The sequence below is a fragment of the Arabidopsis thaliana genome (genome assembly GCF_000001735.4).
Source record: "Arabidopsis thaliana chromosome 1 sequence".
NCBI classification, from domain to species: Eukaryota; Viridiplantae; Streptophyta; class Magnoliopsida; order Brassicales; family Brassicaceae; genus Arabidopsis; species Arabidopsis thaliana.
In genome coordinates, this window is record NC_003070.9 from 17,830,991 (window position 1) to 17,845,697 (window position 14,707).

Genomic DNA, 14,707 nt, shown 5'->3' on the forward strand with positions numbered 1-14,707 from the left:
AAAATAAGTTATATATAAGCAAGTAATATATATAACAAGCTTGTACTTGCAAGTCATAAATTTATACTATTTATTAGCTGATTATTAACGACAATTATTTGTTTTTCAAAACGAATATAAAACACGTACGTAAGAACTAATAATAAGCAAATAACGAGCATTGGCTAGGTTGTCAGAATGTTGAATAGAGGCGGCGAATAAGTCTAAGTGGCATTGCTATCTTGTTGAGTTAGTATAGAAGTCCACGATTGCTTTTACGTTTTTGCGTTAGTTCTCAGAGAAGTTGTAGACTTCTATCTTGAAGTTTTGTGGACGGATCTTGGATAGTTTTGCTCGTGGCAATTAAGATGATGATTCCAGTTCTTCGGTTTTGTGGCAACCACACAATTTTCTGAGCTTCGCGGGTTCGGAATCGGTGTTTCTTTTTGCAATTTGGCTTTGACCACTTAGTAGTGATCCTTTGCATCTTGAGTTGTAATGTTGTTTTTATATTTACGTAGATTGCTTTAATCTGTTTCTAGTTTTCTCTGTAATTCTATCACAAACTAAAAATAGTATAAAATTTCACCTTTTACCAAAAAAAATAACAAGTATTAGTACCCTAATTTACGATAGTTAATGGCTGTAAGGCTAAAACTACCAAGCGGAGAAGACCATAAAAATTATAAAACATAAAAATATAATATAATTAGGTTAATGATGGAGACATTCTTCCACACATTGACACATATTGCTTCTCGTGTCCTCACTCTTTGTATATATAAGTTCATGGATCTCCCTGATTATTATTTATGTATTGCTTTTGGTCGTAAACCCCGTGGCTAGACTTATCACAATTCGTAATATAATTTACGTATACATGTTATAATGACTGTTTATTATATATATTAAATGATTTTCGTGTGCTAATTTACCCAATGACATATCATCTACTAAATGGCAACAAACGTACAAAAACCAAACAGACGAATTTTGTCAATCCACACAAAATTACATAAATTTAATTAGTACAGCAATTACGAATTATCTTCATACATTGAAATTTTATGATGGCTTGTCTAAACATGTTAGTTACGTTGCAATATTATCCCGACCCGCTCAGACTGAGAATTACATAATAGCCTTTCTATAGTCAAATACAAATAGTTCATACACGAGGTGATTGTTAGTAATACATTATTGTGAAGTACTGAAATTTTTTAGCTAATATTACTTACAAAATTCCTGGATTAATTCATTATCATGTCCGAATATATTCTAAAAAAAAACTTCTTGATGACTTAATTAACAACGGATCAAAAAATTTATTCGTTAAACCATAAAATAAAAAAAATGGCAAATATATAAATAAACATTTACTATGAGTCTATGACATACTAAATCATTGATATTGGCATAAATAACTCTGGAAATGTTTACTTCAATTGAGAGGTATACGGAAAAATACTCTTCCTCTAGGAACATGACCCATCATCTAATCCAATTTTCTAATTTGGATAATTTATAACACATGTCATTATCCTTTCGGTTTTATTCGATCTTTAGTTATAGTTTGCATACAAAAAGGGTACACCTGATTTTGTCCGTATTAAACTATTGTTTCATTCGTACTCCATTTATGAAATAGATCTCCATTTATGAAATAGACGTCTACATATGACTTACATATACATGATTTTTTTTTTGTTTCTTTCGTTTTCCTTATACTTTAATTATTAAACAATATTTTTCTTCCGGTTTCCCCAAGTTTTTAACCCTTCCAAGACATCTCTCGTACCATTAAGCTTATATTATTATTTTTTATAAGAAATTCCATATAAGAAACCTATTCATTTTCATTCCTGCAGAGATATAAAGAACTCACATAGTCACATATGAATATAATATCATCATATAAGAGCTGCATGTGTAATCAGCGAGCATCATCCTCATCATTAATGAGAATGTAAAGAGCTTTTTTTTTGGGGAAGACGACTATCACCAGTATTCATCTTCCTTCTTCCAGAGTTTCATCTCCAAGGTACTATTTCTCTTTAATGCCTTAAGTGATATGTATCCTTCATCTGCCTCTCCATATCTCTTTTTGAAAATTAAGGAGAATAAACAGCGATTTCATTGATCTTTGGTCAATGTCTTTGTTGGATATATGGGTTTTAGTTTCTATTATATACAAACCCTAAACTCTTTTTGTTTCACTAAACCACAGTTATCAATTTATCATCTGCGACCAAACTTGAATATATAGAAATCTCATGTTGTAGTTTTACCTATACTACATTGTGTTTCATTTTTTTTCTTTAATTACCCACTAATCTACAAATACGGAAGTTCTTTCGCACAACACACGCAAATTAATCTTAACGATTCTTACTTGAGAGCTTTACATGGTATATCATTTACGTATATCTATCTATCCTATTTTGAAATAACCATGTTATATATAGTACGTACTTATGATATCTTTTCTACACTAATGTAATATATACAATATACTTTGCTACGTTTCGGAATCAGGTTCGGAATTAACATTTATTTGTGTTCATATTTAATTCGATGATCAAGTATTATGTATATGTCTTACTAAAACACAATATTTTAGTTTGTTTATTTATTTTATATAACTCTTTACTTCTTCTGCGTTTTCCTTAAAGATTACTTCATAAATTAAATATTATATCTTAAGAAAATTTTGAGGACATACTATATTTAATCATTAAACACAAACATATATAAACTTGTTTTTGCCAACCACACATCCATTTTAAAACAAACTCTATGATTGGTAACAGTCCGGAAAAACAAAATTTACATCGGAAACAATACATCAAGATATCTTATTATATAGTTAGATGTTTAACAATATGCCTTAACATTAAAGAACATAATCATATTTACAAATTTGGTTAAATATATGTTAACCTCCATTCTTCACTTTCAATTTTGATTATATAATCCTTTTTTTTTTATCATATGTAGTTATGATATTCTCGTTTTCATCATATGGGAGTTATGATTTCCTATCTAATTAAGGCTTTTCCTTGCCTTTTAATTTTCTTTCCCGTATAGAACCCAATAAAATTGCAGATAGTTGCAAGTAGATTTACCTAGCAAGGCACAACTTCATAGCCCAATAATTGCCTTACGGACCAAATAATTTCTATATCATTATATGATCAAATTATGATCAAAGTCTCCAAAATGCTCAAATAAGTCAATAACTTAACTTGTAAACCAATGGTCACTAACAGCTTTGAGTTTGAGTATGATTAGGACATACTCCTCAGTCCTCAATCTTCCCTTTTGTCTTAAACATGTTTTTCAAGCTTTTCTAATTAAATTCATCCCCCACATACATATAAATAAGCTATTCTTCTTTTTACTTAATTTTAGTCATTCTTAATAACCATACAAACTTTTATTCCAAACATAATGGTCCCATCATAAACGTCAAATGCTCTTTGTTCCATTTGCAGCTCAACGTGAGACAAATTATTAGTGGGTCACTCTCGCTTAACTGATTCTTTAATATGCACAATAATCTGGTTTTCATTGTTTCAACTATTATGAGTATAAGCATTATATCGTTTAGGTTCATACCCTCCTCAATGATCTTGTAATGTTATAAATTTTGTATAAACCTTTATAGTTAGGTAAGTCATTTTATAATTTAAGGTAACACATTGTAAATTTTAAAGGAAAATCAAACACATATTCATAGCCATAACTTTGTTTGGTTGCAAACTTGCAATTACACGCATACACCTATAAGCTATATCGATACACGACACTTTTCTCTACTTTTTAAGTGTTAGGTTTCTGATGGCGCGTGGACAGGACGCGTCGTCATCTGAAAAACAAATGACAAAAAACAAAATTGGCCCACCACTAAATTCTTTTGTCTTATTCTCAAAGTCGTCAAAACATTTGGTGGGCCTCAAGCCCACTGTTTCCTCCAAACGGATCATTCCTTCATTATTTGCTTGATTAATAATTTATTAACGTTTAATGAACTAAGATTATTGAACTAAGATTAGTTGCATAAGATTATTGAACTAATGATTGGTGATTAATAATATTGTTGTTGTTTTCTTCTGCGACAGCTTCGAAGTCGTCTCTTGGATTTTTACAAGTCAAAAGCTGAGTAAGACGTTAACCACGAGTCTTCTCGCCGGCGACCGTCGTCAACGGCGGAGATTTTGTTAGTTATGTCCCGCATTTCCACCACCTCCACTACTCCTTCACGCGTGAGAGCTGCGAATTCGCACTACTCAGTGATCTCTAAACCTAGAGCACAAGACGATAACGGTCTCACCGGAGGTAAACCGAAATCGTCAGGTTACGATGTGAAAAATGATCCAGCGAAACGGCGATCAATTCTGCTGAAAAGAGCGAAATCTGCAGAGGAGGAGATGGCGGTTTTGGCTCCTCAGAGAGCTCGGTCTGTGAATCGTCCGGCGGTTGTAGAGCAATTCGGTTGTCCGAGGCGGCCGATTTCTCGAAAAAGCGAAGAGACGGTAATGGCTACAGCGGCGGCGGAGGATGAGAAGAGGAAGAGAATGGAGGAATTGGAGGAGAAGCTGGTAGTGAATGAGTCGTTGATTAAGGATTTGCAGTTGCAGGTTTTGAATTTGAAAACGGAGTTAGAGGAAGCTCGTAATTCAAATGTAGAGCTTGAGTTGAATAATAGGAAGCTTTCTCAGGATCTTGTTTCAGCTGAAGCTAAGATCTCATCTCTTTCTTCTAACGACAAGGTATGAAGAATCTTACTGTTGAATTGACTTAGTGTGACTACGGAATTAAGATTGCTTTTGATTCTGCTTCTGCACATAGTTTAGGCTTATGATAAGGTTATAATCTCTCAAGTGTTTTTGGTTGAATCAGCCAGCTAAAGAACATCAAAACAGCAGATTCAAAGATATCCAGAGGTTAATAGCTAGCAAATTAGAGCAACCCAAGGTTAAGAAGGAGGTAGCAGTAGAGTCATCAAGATTATCTCCACCATCACCTTCTCCTTCAAGATTACCGCCAACACCGCCATTACCGAAGTTTTTGGTGTCTCCAGCTAGCAGTTTAGGTAAAAGAGATGAAAATTCTTCACCCTTTGCACCTCCAACACCACCGCCTCCGCCGCCACCACCACCACCTAGACCTCTTGCTAAAGCAGCTCGTGCTCAGAAGTCTCCTCCAGTTTCACAGCTATTTCAGTTGTTGAATAAGCAAGATAATAGTAGAAACCTTTCTCAGTCTGTTAATGGGAATAAGTCTCAAGTTAACAGTGCTCACAACAGTATAGTCGGAGAAATTCAAAACCGTTCTGCGCATCTCATCGCTGTAAGTAACCAAATTTTCTTATATGGAGTCTGTTTACTTTAACCTGAGTCTTAGCTAATCTCATCTGACACTGTTGAGCTCCATTTTCTTCATCAGATAAAAGCTGATATAGAGACAAAAGGGGAGTTTATCAATGATCTTATCCAGAAAGTTCTGACCACTTGTTTTTCGGATATGGAAGATGTCATGAAATTTGTGGATTGGCTTGATAAAGAACTGGCAACTCTGGTAACTCCTAATTCCTCTTTCAACATTTTTTTACACAAGTGACAAGTTTTTGTAAACTCGGCCATGTTTTTGGTGTACTGAGACGAAAGTGTATCACTTATAAAATATATAAATGATCGGTTCTCCAAAATGAGTTTTGCATCATACTTATCTTACATTGTATGTGAATTCCTCTTTGCCTATTGCCTTACAGGCTGATGAGCGTGCTGTGCTTAAGCATTTCAAGTGGCCTGAGAAGAAAGCCGATACCCTGCAAGAGGCTGCAGTTGAATACCGTGAGCTAAAGAAACTGGAAAAAGAACTTTCTTCCTACTCTGATGATCCGAACATTCACTACGGTGTTGCCCTGAAGAAAATGGCCAACTTACTAGACAAGTAAAACAAGTCTCGATTTTGATACTTATTTTAGATTCCCCAAAATGTTAAAATTCTAAAATTTCGATTATGATAAGGTCGGAGCAGAGGATAAGGAGGCTAGTCAGATTACGTGGCTCATCCATGCGTTCTTACCAGGACTTTAAGATCCCAGTCGAGTGGATGCTTGACTCGGGAATGATATGCAAGGTATTGTTTTCTTTCGATGAGCTTTGTTTTCTCTCTAAGTAACTAATCGGTTACACTCTGTTTGTCCTCTGTTTAACATTGTTGTAATTCTGTAAATAGATCAAAAGAGCATCGATCAAACTTGCGAAAACCTACATGAATAGAGTAGCGAATGAGCTGCAATCAGCTCGTAACTTGGATAGAGAGTCTACTAAAGAAGCATTGCTTCTTCAAGGCGTCCGATTTGCTTACAGAACGCACCAGGTAATCTTAATAGTTACTAGCATTTACTCTGATTGAGCACGGTGCAATCGATGCTTGATATGTTGATCTTTTACATGTTTATTCAGTTTGCGGGAGGGCTCGATCCAGAGACATTGTGTGCATTAGAAGAGATTAAGCAACGTGTTCCGAGTCATCTCCGGCTGGCACGGGGGAATATGGCCGGAAATCTGTCGTAGAAAAGTAATCAGAGAAATGTGAGGCATATGGGCTGTGGTTCTGGCTACAAAATTCGTTATTTGTGTTAATAGTGTTTGGTGAGTCAGGTTGTGTCCCATTTAATAATAATGTTATAATGTATCTAAAATGTTCCTCCAGTGAATTACTCAATTAATTTTTGCGCTACATGACATAAATCATAAACATTTTAGAAGTTACTAGGTCGACACCAAAGCAATATAGTTACAAAAAAAAAGAAAGAGGATTTAAAAACAAAAAGTATCTGTTTACAACAAACTAAAAAAAAATAAGGTGTTTATAGTAGATAGTATAATTATAATTTTGTTTATTTGTTTAAGAACTTTGTAGGACCGCGAAATCCTGATTTGCAATAAATCAAAGATCTTTATAAAATGATTAGGAAAGACGGTTTTCGACAACGAGTGAAGGCGAGATTTGATCTCTTTCCGTAATCCAAACTAGCTCCCGCAATGTGGCGGTTTTATGAGCAGCGGATCGCATGATACAATCACTATAAGACCGGTATTGCAACACTCGATAGCGGAATCTGCGAACTTGAAATAAACGATATACTCTTGACTTACTTTGAGAAGAAAGGGAGAGAGTTTCGTTTAGCTTGTAGCGAAAAACGAGTGAAGAGAATGAGAGGAAGAGGTGTTCCTTTTATAGGAGAGAGGTAAGATATGCGATCCGCAAATCGAGGGAGAGGTGAGATATGCGATCCGCAAATCAAGGCGGAGATCGCGTGATTCAGAGTGATGCGCAAGTCCAAGACGTTGGCGTGATTAGCGTAGCCATTATCACAACCACTTAAATTCGAATTAATATTCGGATATGCATTTAATAATCGAATATACTTTAATTATGCAAACGATATGGGCTTTCGTTTCTAGGCCAAAAACTATGTTGCAAATATTACAAATAATGCAACAAAACCTCATAAGTATTTTCTCCAAAAAGAATTTGACCCAAGGCTAAGGCCAAGCCCGGCCCGGCTTGGCACGGCGGCGGCGGCGCGTGTGTGTGTTGTTGCATAAAGGACTTGCATCTCCTACACCATAGTGTCTCTTCCCAATAGCTAGTGAACCATGTTAAATGGGTAACACTTTATATACTAGAGGAGAGATCTTCAAACTTCATATGTGGGACAAATTTCAATATTTGTTATTGTAAGCTTTCAAGCTAACCACTTTGGACCTCAATTACTCATTCATAATAACTTCAATTTTTACATATAACTACACTATGTTATAGTGCTCATTACAAGGAATCCAAAGACTCCATAATCCGGTCATTCCAGTGACGGACATTACCGAAAAAGTCGCCGGAAAGTTGGCTGAGCCACATATGTAAAATTGAGTTCCAACAAACTTAACTATTGTATATCCTTCATCATTGTTTTGCCATGAGAAATACAAACAAAGTTTATCCACATAAATTCAAGATATAAGATAACATAAAGTTAAAAGATGGACCATGCTTTGTTAAAGGTTTAAAATGAATAGGCTAAACAATTCATAAACATTGGTTAATATAACTTGGTTCATGACTTAGTTCGAAAATTAAATTATTTTAAAGTTAAAAAATCTTCATGCTATTCAGATTTTAACGAACAAACTTACACAAGAAAAAACTTCTACGTACTTAATTATTGTGATCTAATGGTAACAATTATTTTTGAAAAAAGAAAGACATATTAAATATTTTTACTATGATTTCTAATTATGCTTGTCTAGCACAAATAATTTTAACAGAAGTAATCTAAGGTTTTTGAAATATAATAATGGATGGAAAATATTTACATATATCACAATATAAAAACAAATTCAACATTTGTAGAAAGTTAAACATATACAAACACATCAAATAAAAAGATTAACTATACGGTATATTGTTTTGTAAAAATAAGATATTAAATTATTTGTTAGTGTCTGCATATATAAAATAACAAAATAAAAATAATTAAACACGAGCAAAGGTAAAATGCAAAATCCGAAAAACCTTTTAAATTCTTACCATAAACATATATATTAAAACAAAATTAATTTACAAAAATTACTTGCAGTGTAAACTACTTGTTAAATTCAACTCTTACATGTTAAATTCAGCTCATTTATATTGTTTTCTAAAAAACCACTTAATGTCAACCAACTTTTTTAAAAAAAAAATATGTATTTTTTTTTTCTTTCTGAAATTTGTTATCATTATCAAAACAATTGTGTATAACATTTGTTTTAATTAAATTTGTTGTATTTTTTAAATGATTTTTTTTGCTAAAAATGAAAATTGAAAAAAACTGATGTGGCATGCTGATGAATTGATGTGGCAAGCTGGAGAGTTGTATTAATCAAAATATTTTCAGTGGATGATTTTAATAAGGTGTAGTTCACAAAAAAAAAAAAAAAAAAAAGATGTCAACCTGAGAACAACCCAGAATGTTGAGGTGTCAAGTCTAGAGAGATTCTTAGTGTTATTATTGTATTGATTCTTTTCGTGTAATCATTCTAATTAAATATATTATTTGATGCTAAAACATTTGATTGCTTATTGTTGGACAACAATTTCATCGAATGCATACGAATTTTCAGTATAGCAATGTTCTCACATGTAAATCAATTTTTAACATATTGTATTGCCATTATTGCAGACAAATTATCATCTTCTCAGTTGAATACATACGATTAATAGAGAGTTATACAATTTGCAGGCTGGTAATTGTGGTTTGCTTTTGGTGAATTTTATCCAATATGGAGTGTACAAAATGACTTCAAGAACATTAAATTTTTTGAGATTCCTAACAGCGGGAAGTCAAAGTTTAATCCTAGCATCCTATGGGTTCTAACAATGGGTAACAAGAAATGAAAATATGTTACCCATATAAAAATTGTTTGGTTTTTCAAAAATAAAAATGCATCTTTAGTTTTGTGTGAGCCGAACAAAATTCTATCTCTTTACAACAAGATTGTTTTACTTATTTGTGGCCAACAACTTTTTTCAAGTTTACCAAATCCATTTTAGACCATCTCCATCAGAAAATCACTTTAAAAAATAATATAAATTTTATTATTATTTTACTGTTCAAATTTTTAATTATTATTTAAATCAATCAGAACAAAGTAAAGGTAGAAATGAGTTTCTCAAAGTTTCTCAGATGAAAAACGTTTCTGTTCTCTCTCCTCCTTTTTCTCATTTTTTATTCTGGTTTAATAGAAAGTCTCTCCTCTAGAGACTCCCAATGGAAATGTTCTTAGCTGCATTGACTTAATGAGACTACAGAATGAGAAACGTATTTAACAGTTGAATATGGTGCAATGGTTGTTTTAATAAATGTTGTAAAGGATGTGGCAAATTTAGTGTTGTAATTTATCAATACCGTGAATTTGGTTGGGTGAGATTGTCTTTGTCTTGTGTTGTCTTTTCGGTCACTAAAATTTTTGACTTTTTTTTTCATCCCAATAATTTTTGAACTCAGTTAAGTTATAATAAAGTTTTTTATATACATAAATAATTTACACCAAAATTCACCATTTTTCTTATTTTATAAATAGACATTTGTTTCATTTGATTTGGATATAGAAAAAATTTCGCATTTTCTTACCGTAATAGTTATTATAAAAACCATTCTAGTATATGAAAGTAAATTGAATGTTGAATGATGATGTGTAGGGTGTTGTAATTTTAAACCAATGTAAATAGTCTTATGTGCATAGTTTAGGCTATAATAAAGTTCTAATCTCTCCACCCCGGTTTAGAGGGAGTGCTGACAGTGCTAGAGCACTAGGTCCACCTGTTTTTTCCATTTTTTCTATAGGTTTTAAAGTCCTAATTTTTTATATTTTTGTAAATAAAGTCCTAAAGTTTTAAAAGTGCAAATAAAGCATTAAGTTTTCAGGAAAAATAATTGGGCACTAGGTCCAACATAAACTTGAGCCCTCAAATGTATGAGTAAGCAAATGTTATGTCAACAAAAAGAAAACAAAGTTAAATGTTGTGTCCCACGTAATACTAATGTTAAAATGTGTCTAAATATGTTCCTCCAATGAAATAAAAGCTATATACATTTTTTTAGGACCAATTAAACTACAACAGCTTGTCGTCTACAACCTATGGAGGTAGAGAAACAATGTCCTTCACAATTCTCTTCGGGTTTCCGTCTCAGTGGTCTTTCGTATGATTGATCGTGAGTTGCTAACGTCATTTCGTCGAGAAGGCACAAGAATCGTTGGCGGGAGCTTATGGTGCTTTGGATCCGTTAGCTCTTCCCAAACCTTTTCAAGCTCTATTGTAATCTTATTTTTATTTCATTTTGTCTTGGTTGCTCTTCTTTGGTTTTCTCTTTGTATTACCTAAACTCATTTTATATGATATTTACAAGTTTAGCAAAAAAAACAAACTATATACTTAAATACAGAAATCATACACATTTTAGAATCATATACTCTTTTCTCCAATTTACCGATTCCATGGGTATGTGATAGCTCCACTCTATCTAGTTATTTCTCGAATTTTGGGCTTAGTCTCATAAGCATCTTATCTTCTTTATTTACACAAATTCGTGAGGCCCAAAGCTCTGTATTCAAAAGAGAATTAAATATTATTTTATTGTTTCATGAGATATTATCACATAAAGTGAAGCGTGATCCACTCTACTTTTATCGGTTACCATCCCAACAATACCAAACCCAACAATTAAGTCACTTTAATTAAGCATTTTAGACTGTTCTTTATCCTATCAAAATATTAATTCTATTTTTTAAAGAGGAAAAATGTCATTAAAATCCCGAACTTTGCTAAAACATTGATTTAAATCCCAAACTTTAGTTAAACGAAAAAAACATCGAACTTTTGTTGTCTTTTCTAATAAATCTTAAACTTGTGTTGACCGCGCCATTTTAGTCTTGCCGTTATCTGGGTTAACAGACTTAATTGACAGGGTTAATTAGGCGTTAACAGAGACTTAATTTGCAAACGACACAGTTTCGTTTTTAGTAAACGACGTCGTTTTATCAAAAAGACTGAACTTCCCCAATTCGATTTGAAAAATCACGAGCCTTAAAAAACAAAAATTCTCAATTCTCTTTTGTCGATCGAGGAAGGAAAATTCGAAACTGTAATGATGAGAAAGAAGCTGCCTGCTGATGTCGACCCGCCTCCTCCTGTTGTTGAGCCGCCTCATGTTGTTGTCGAGCCTCCGTCTGCTTCTATCGAGCCTCCGTCTGCTTCCATAGAGCCTCCGTCTGTTGCTATTGAGCCTCCGTCTGTTGCTGAGCTACGACGTGCTTCTGTCGAGGCTCCTGCTATTCACGAGCCTTCTACTAGGCCGTCTCATTCTGTCGTTGACAATAGGAGAAGAAAAAAATCGAAACAGAATGGTAACAGGTTAGATGGTGACAATAGAAGGAAAAAATCGAAATCCAAACAAAATGGTAACGAATCAGATGGTGAGGGCTTGAGTGAAAATGACTGTAATGTTACCGGTGATGATGATTTCGATGAAGTTCACTATGCTGACGAAGAAGATGGTAATCGGTTAGGTGTTACTGAAGAAAATTGTGAAGACTTTGAAGCACACTCTGGACCAGCAGCTAGAGATGATGGAGATGTGAGTGATGCGGACAGTGGAGACGATATTTAACTTATGTCCAATTACTTTGCAGGGTTTAGTTAAAGCTATACACAACCGGATTCCAGCAGCTGAACATCGTCAATGTGCTAAGCACATAATGGACAACTGGAAGAGAAACAGTCACGACATGGAACTCCAGCGTCTGTTCTGGAAGATTGCAAGGAGCTACACCATTGGAGAATATACAGCTAATCTGGAGGAATTAAAGACTTACAATCCAGGTGCAGCTGCTTCTCTAATGAACACTAAACCAATGGAATGGTCTAGAGCATTTTTCAGAATTGGAAGCTGCTGCAATGATAACTTGAATAATCTCAGTGAATCCTTCAACCGGACAATCCGACAAGCAAGAAGAAAACCTCTACTGGATATGTTGGAGGATATAAGGTCTCAGTGTATGGTACGCAATGAGAAGAGGTACATTATTGCTGGAAGGTGGAAAAGCAGATTCACAAAGAGGGCACATGAGGAGATAGAGAAGATGATTGCGGGGTCTCAATTTTGTGAAAGAAGCATGGCAAGGCATAATAAGCATGAGATATCACATTTTGGTAGAAAATATTCTGTGGATATGAATGACAATACATGTGGTTGCAGGAAGTGGCAAATGACAGGTATACCTTGTGTTCATGCAGCCTCTGTTATAATTGGGAAAAAAACAGAAAGTAGAAGACTATGTGAGTGACTGGTACACGACGAGGATGTGGCAGCTAACTTACAATGATGGTATTGCGCCGGTCCAAGGGCAGTTGTTGTGGCCTAGAGTGAATAGGTTAGGTGTCTTGCCACCACCATGGAGAAGAGGTACTCCTGGAAGACCAAGCAATTATGCTAGAAGAAAAGGAAGATATGAAACGACCTCTTCCTCAACAAAATTATCTCGCCTGCACCGTATCACTCATAGTTTTAAGACAAGTTTTTGTTTGAGTGAAATTATTCCATCTCTTTACTCCGATTCTCATATCAAGACCAAACACTCACACCGACCAAACACTCACACCTTATATCAAGACCAAACACTCACATTCACCCAAGAAAAATAAAGACCAAACACTCACAAGTTTTATTAAGACAGCAACAAAGCCAACATTACAAAGTCATAAAAGTCACAAATACTACATTGTCATTACAAGCTTGGCGAAGACAACAAGATAAATAGACTTACACTATTAAGCAACACCAAATTCATTTCTTTTTGCCTTACCAAGCATCATGTAAAGAATGAAAATGCTGATCAAACAAAGCCACAAAAAACATATTTTCAAACACACTTTCCACTTGCAGATTTCTTGTTTACTCAACATTGCTTCTTCTTTTAGTTCATGTATCATCACATTTAGCTCATTTGCCTCGGATTTGGCTTTGTTAAGCTCATTTGCAATGATCACAAATTTTGGTAAAACATCTTCAACCTCTTCGTATACAGCATCCTCAACCCATTTAAACAAATGACTCTGTTACACAATCAAACCAAATCCGATATGATTAGCTGCTAAGTTACATAACATAAACACAAACTCAAACTCAAACTCAAACTCAAACTTACATCTCTTTTGTTTGTCCACGTCTTTGGATCTCTTTTCGTTTCACAACGAAAAAAAGGTCTGCCCGGATTATCAACACTCTTCGATGTGAAGATTGTCACATCATCTCCACACCAACACTTCACCGGAAAACCACGGTTTTGGATAACACCCGATGACGCTGAACTTGAACTCATTGCGTAGGAAGATCCAATTTTCGAAATCGATTTCAATTCTGTCGTAGAAGAAGAGAACTGAGAAATTTTGTTTTTTTAGGGCTTGTGATTTCTTCGATTTCTGATCGAATTGGGGGAAAACATAGCAAGTCGTTTTGAAAAAACGACGTCGTTTACTAAAAACGAAACTGTGTCGTTTGCAAATTAAGTCTCTGTTAACGCCTAATTAACCCTGTCAATTAAGTCTGTTAACCCAGATAACGGCAAGACTAAAATGGCGCGGTCAACACAAGTTTAAGATTTATTAGAAAAGTCAACAAAAGTTCGATGTTTTTTTCGTTTCATCTAAAATTCGGGATTTAAATCAACGTTTTAGCAAAATTCGGGATTTTAATGAAATTTTTCCCTTTTTTAAAGCAACATGCATTTGTCATTTGTGCATGGTTATTACTTGCTTCAAAATATCAAAAATAATAAACCACCATATATTCTTCAAAATTTATAATTTAATTTGAAATTATCTTAATAAGAAAAAACTAAAAAATATTTAAATCAAGTTGCTAAAAATACATTATAAAAAAAGAAAAACAAGTTCTCCAAAAATTCCAATATACAAAAGTTAATAATATTAGTATACGAGTGGCATATTCAGTTTAGATTTTAATTTAATGCACATCTTATCTCTCCCAAATTTATGACTACGTGGTAGAGCCGGCCCTTAGCATAAACAAGGGAAGCAGCTGTTTAGAGCCTCTACTTGATATTCTATTGTCTCATATTTTTGTACGTAAATGTTTGTGTATTTTGTAAGATATTTA

The 14,707-nt window shown here is 34.0% G+C and overlaps 2 protein-coding genes, 1 long non-coding RNA gene and 1 pseudogene across 4 annotated transcripts; 2 read left to right on the top strand and 2 right to left on the bottom strand.

Moving 5' to 3' along the window:
- The first annotated feature begins 4,041 nt into the window (after window positions 1–4,041).
- On the top strand, window positions 4,042–6,791 carry AT1G48280 (hydroxyproline-rich glycoprotein family protein). Its single transcript, NM_103725.3, has 7 exons — window positions 4,042–4,751; window positions 4,882–5,331; window positions 5,428–5,559; window positions 5,753–5,934; window positions 6,012–6,123; window positions 6,223–6,366; window positions 6,453–6,791. Exons 1-7 carry the CDS (start codon window positions 4,206–4,208, stop codon window positions 6,561–6,563), a joined length of 1,677 nt encoding a protein of 558 aa, NP_564524.1. The 5' UTR covers window positions 4,042–4,205; the 3' UTR covers window positions 6,564–6,791.
- Window positions 6,792–6,977: 186 nt separating this feature from the next.
- On the bottom strand, window positions 6,978–7,589 carry AT1G07483. The gene is made up of 2 exons (NR_139253.1): window positions 7,501–7,589; window positions 6,978–7,109 (listed from the first exon to the last, which is right to left on the bottom strand). It is a non-coding gene; the product is annotated as an other RNA (long non-coding RNA).
- Window positions 7,590–11,677: 4,088 nt separating this feature from the next.
- AT1G48290 lies at window positions 11,678–13,917 on the top strand (annotated as a pseudogene; the record flags this gene model as incomplete). The annotated part of the gene is made up of 4 exons: window positions 11,678–12,166; window positions 12,222–12,804; window positions 12,857–12,994; window positions 13,793–13,917.
- AT1G48285 (GRF zinc finger protein) lies at window positions 13,360–13,910 on the bottom strand (the record flags this gene model as incomplete). The annotated part of the gene is made up of 2 exons (NM_001333321.1): window positions 13,360–13,644; window positions 13,737–13,910. 2 exons carry the CDS (start codon window positions 13,908–13,910, stop codon window positions 13,360–13,362), a joined length of 459 nt encoding a protein of 152 aa, NP_001320823.1.
- Window positions 13,918–14,707: the final 790 nt, after the last annotated feature.

Bases quoted from the DNA above. Each gene is read 5' to 3' on its own strand.
- AT1G48280 (NM_103725.3), top strand. From the start codon at position 4,206: ATGTCCCGCATTTCCACCACCTCCACTACTCCTTCACGCGTGAGAGCT. The intron at 4,752-4,881 runs GTATGAAGAATC...TGGTTGAATCAG, and splicing joins CTCTTTCTTCTAACGACAAG to CCAGCTAAAGAACATCAAAA. The intron at 5,560-5,752 runs GTAACTCCTAAT...ATTGCCTTACAG, and splicing joins ATAAAGAACTGGCAACTCTG to GCTGATGAGCGTGCTGTGCT.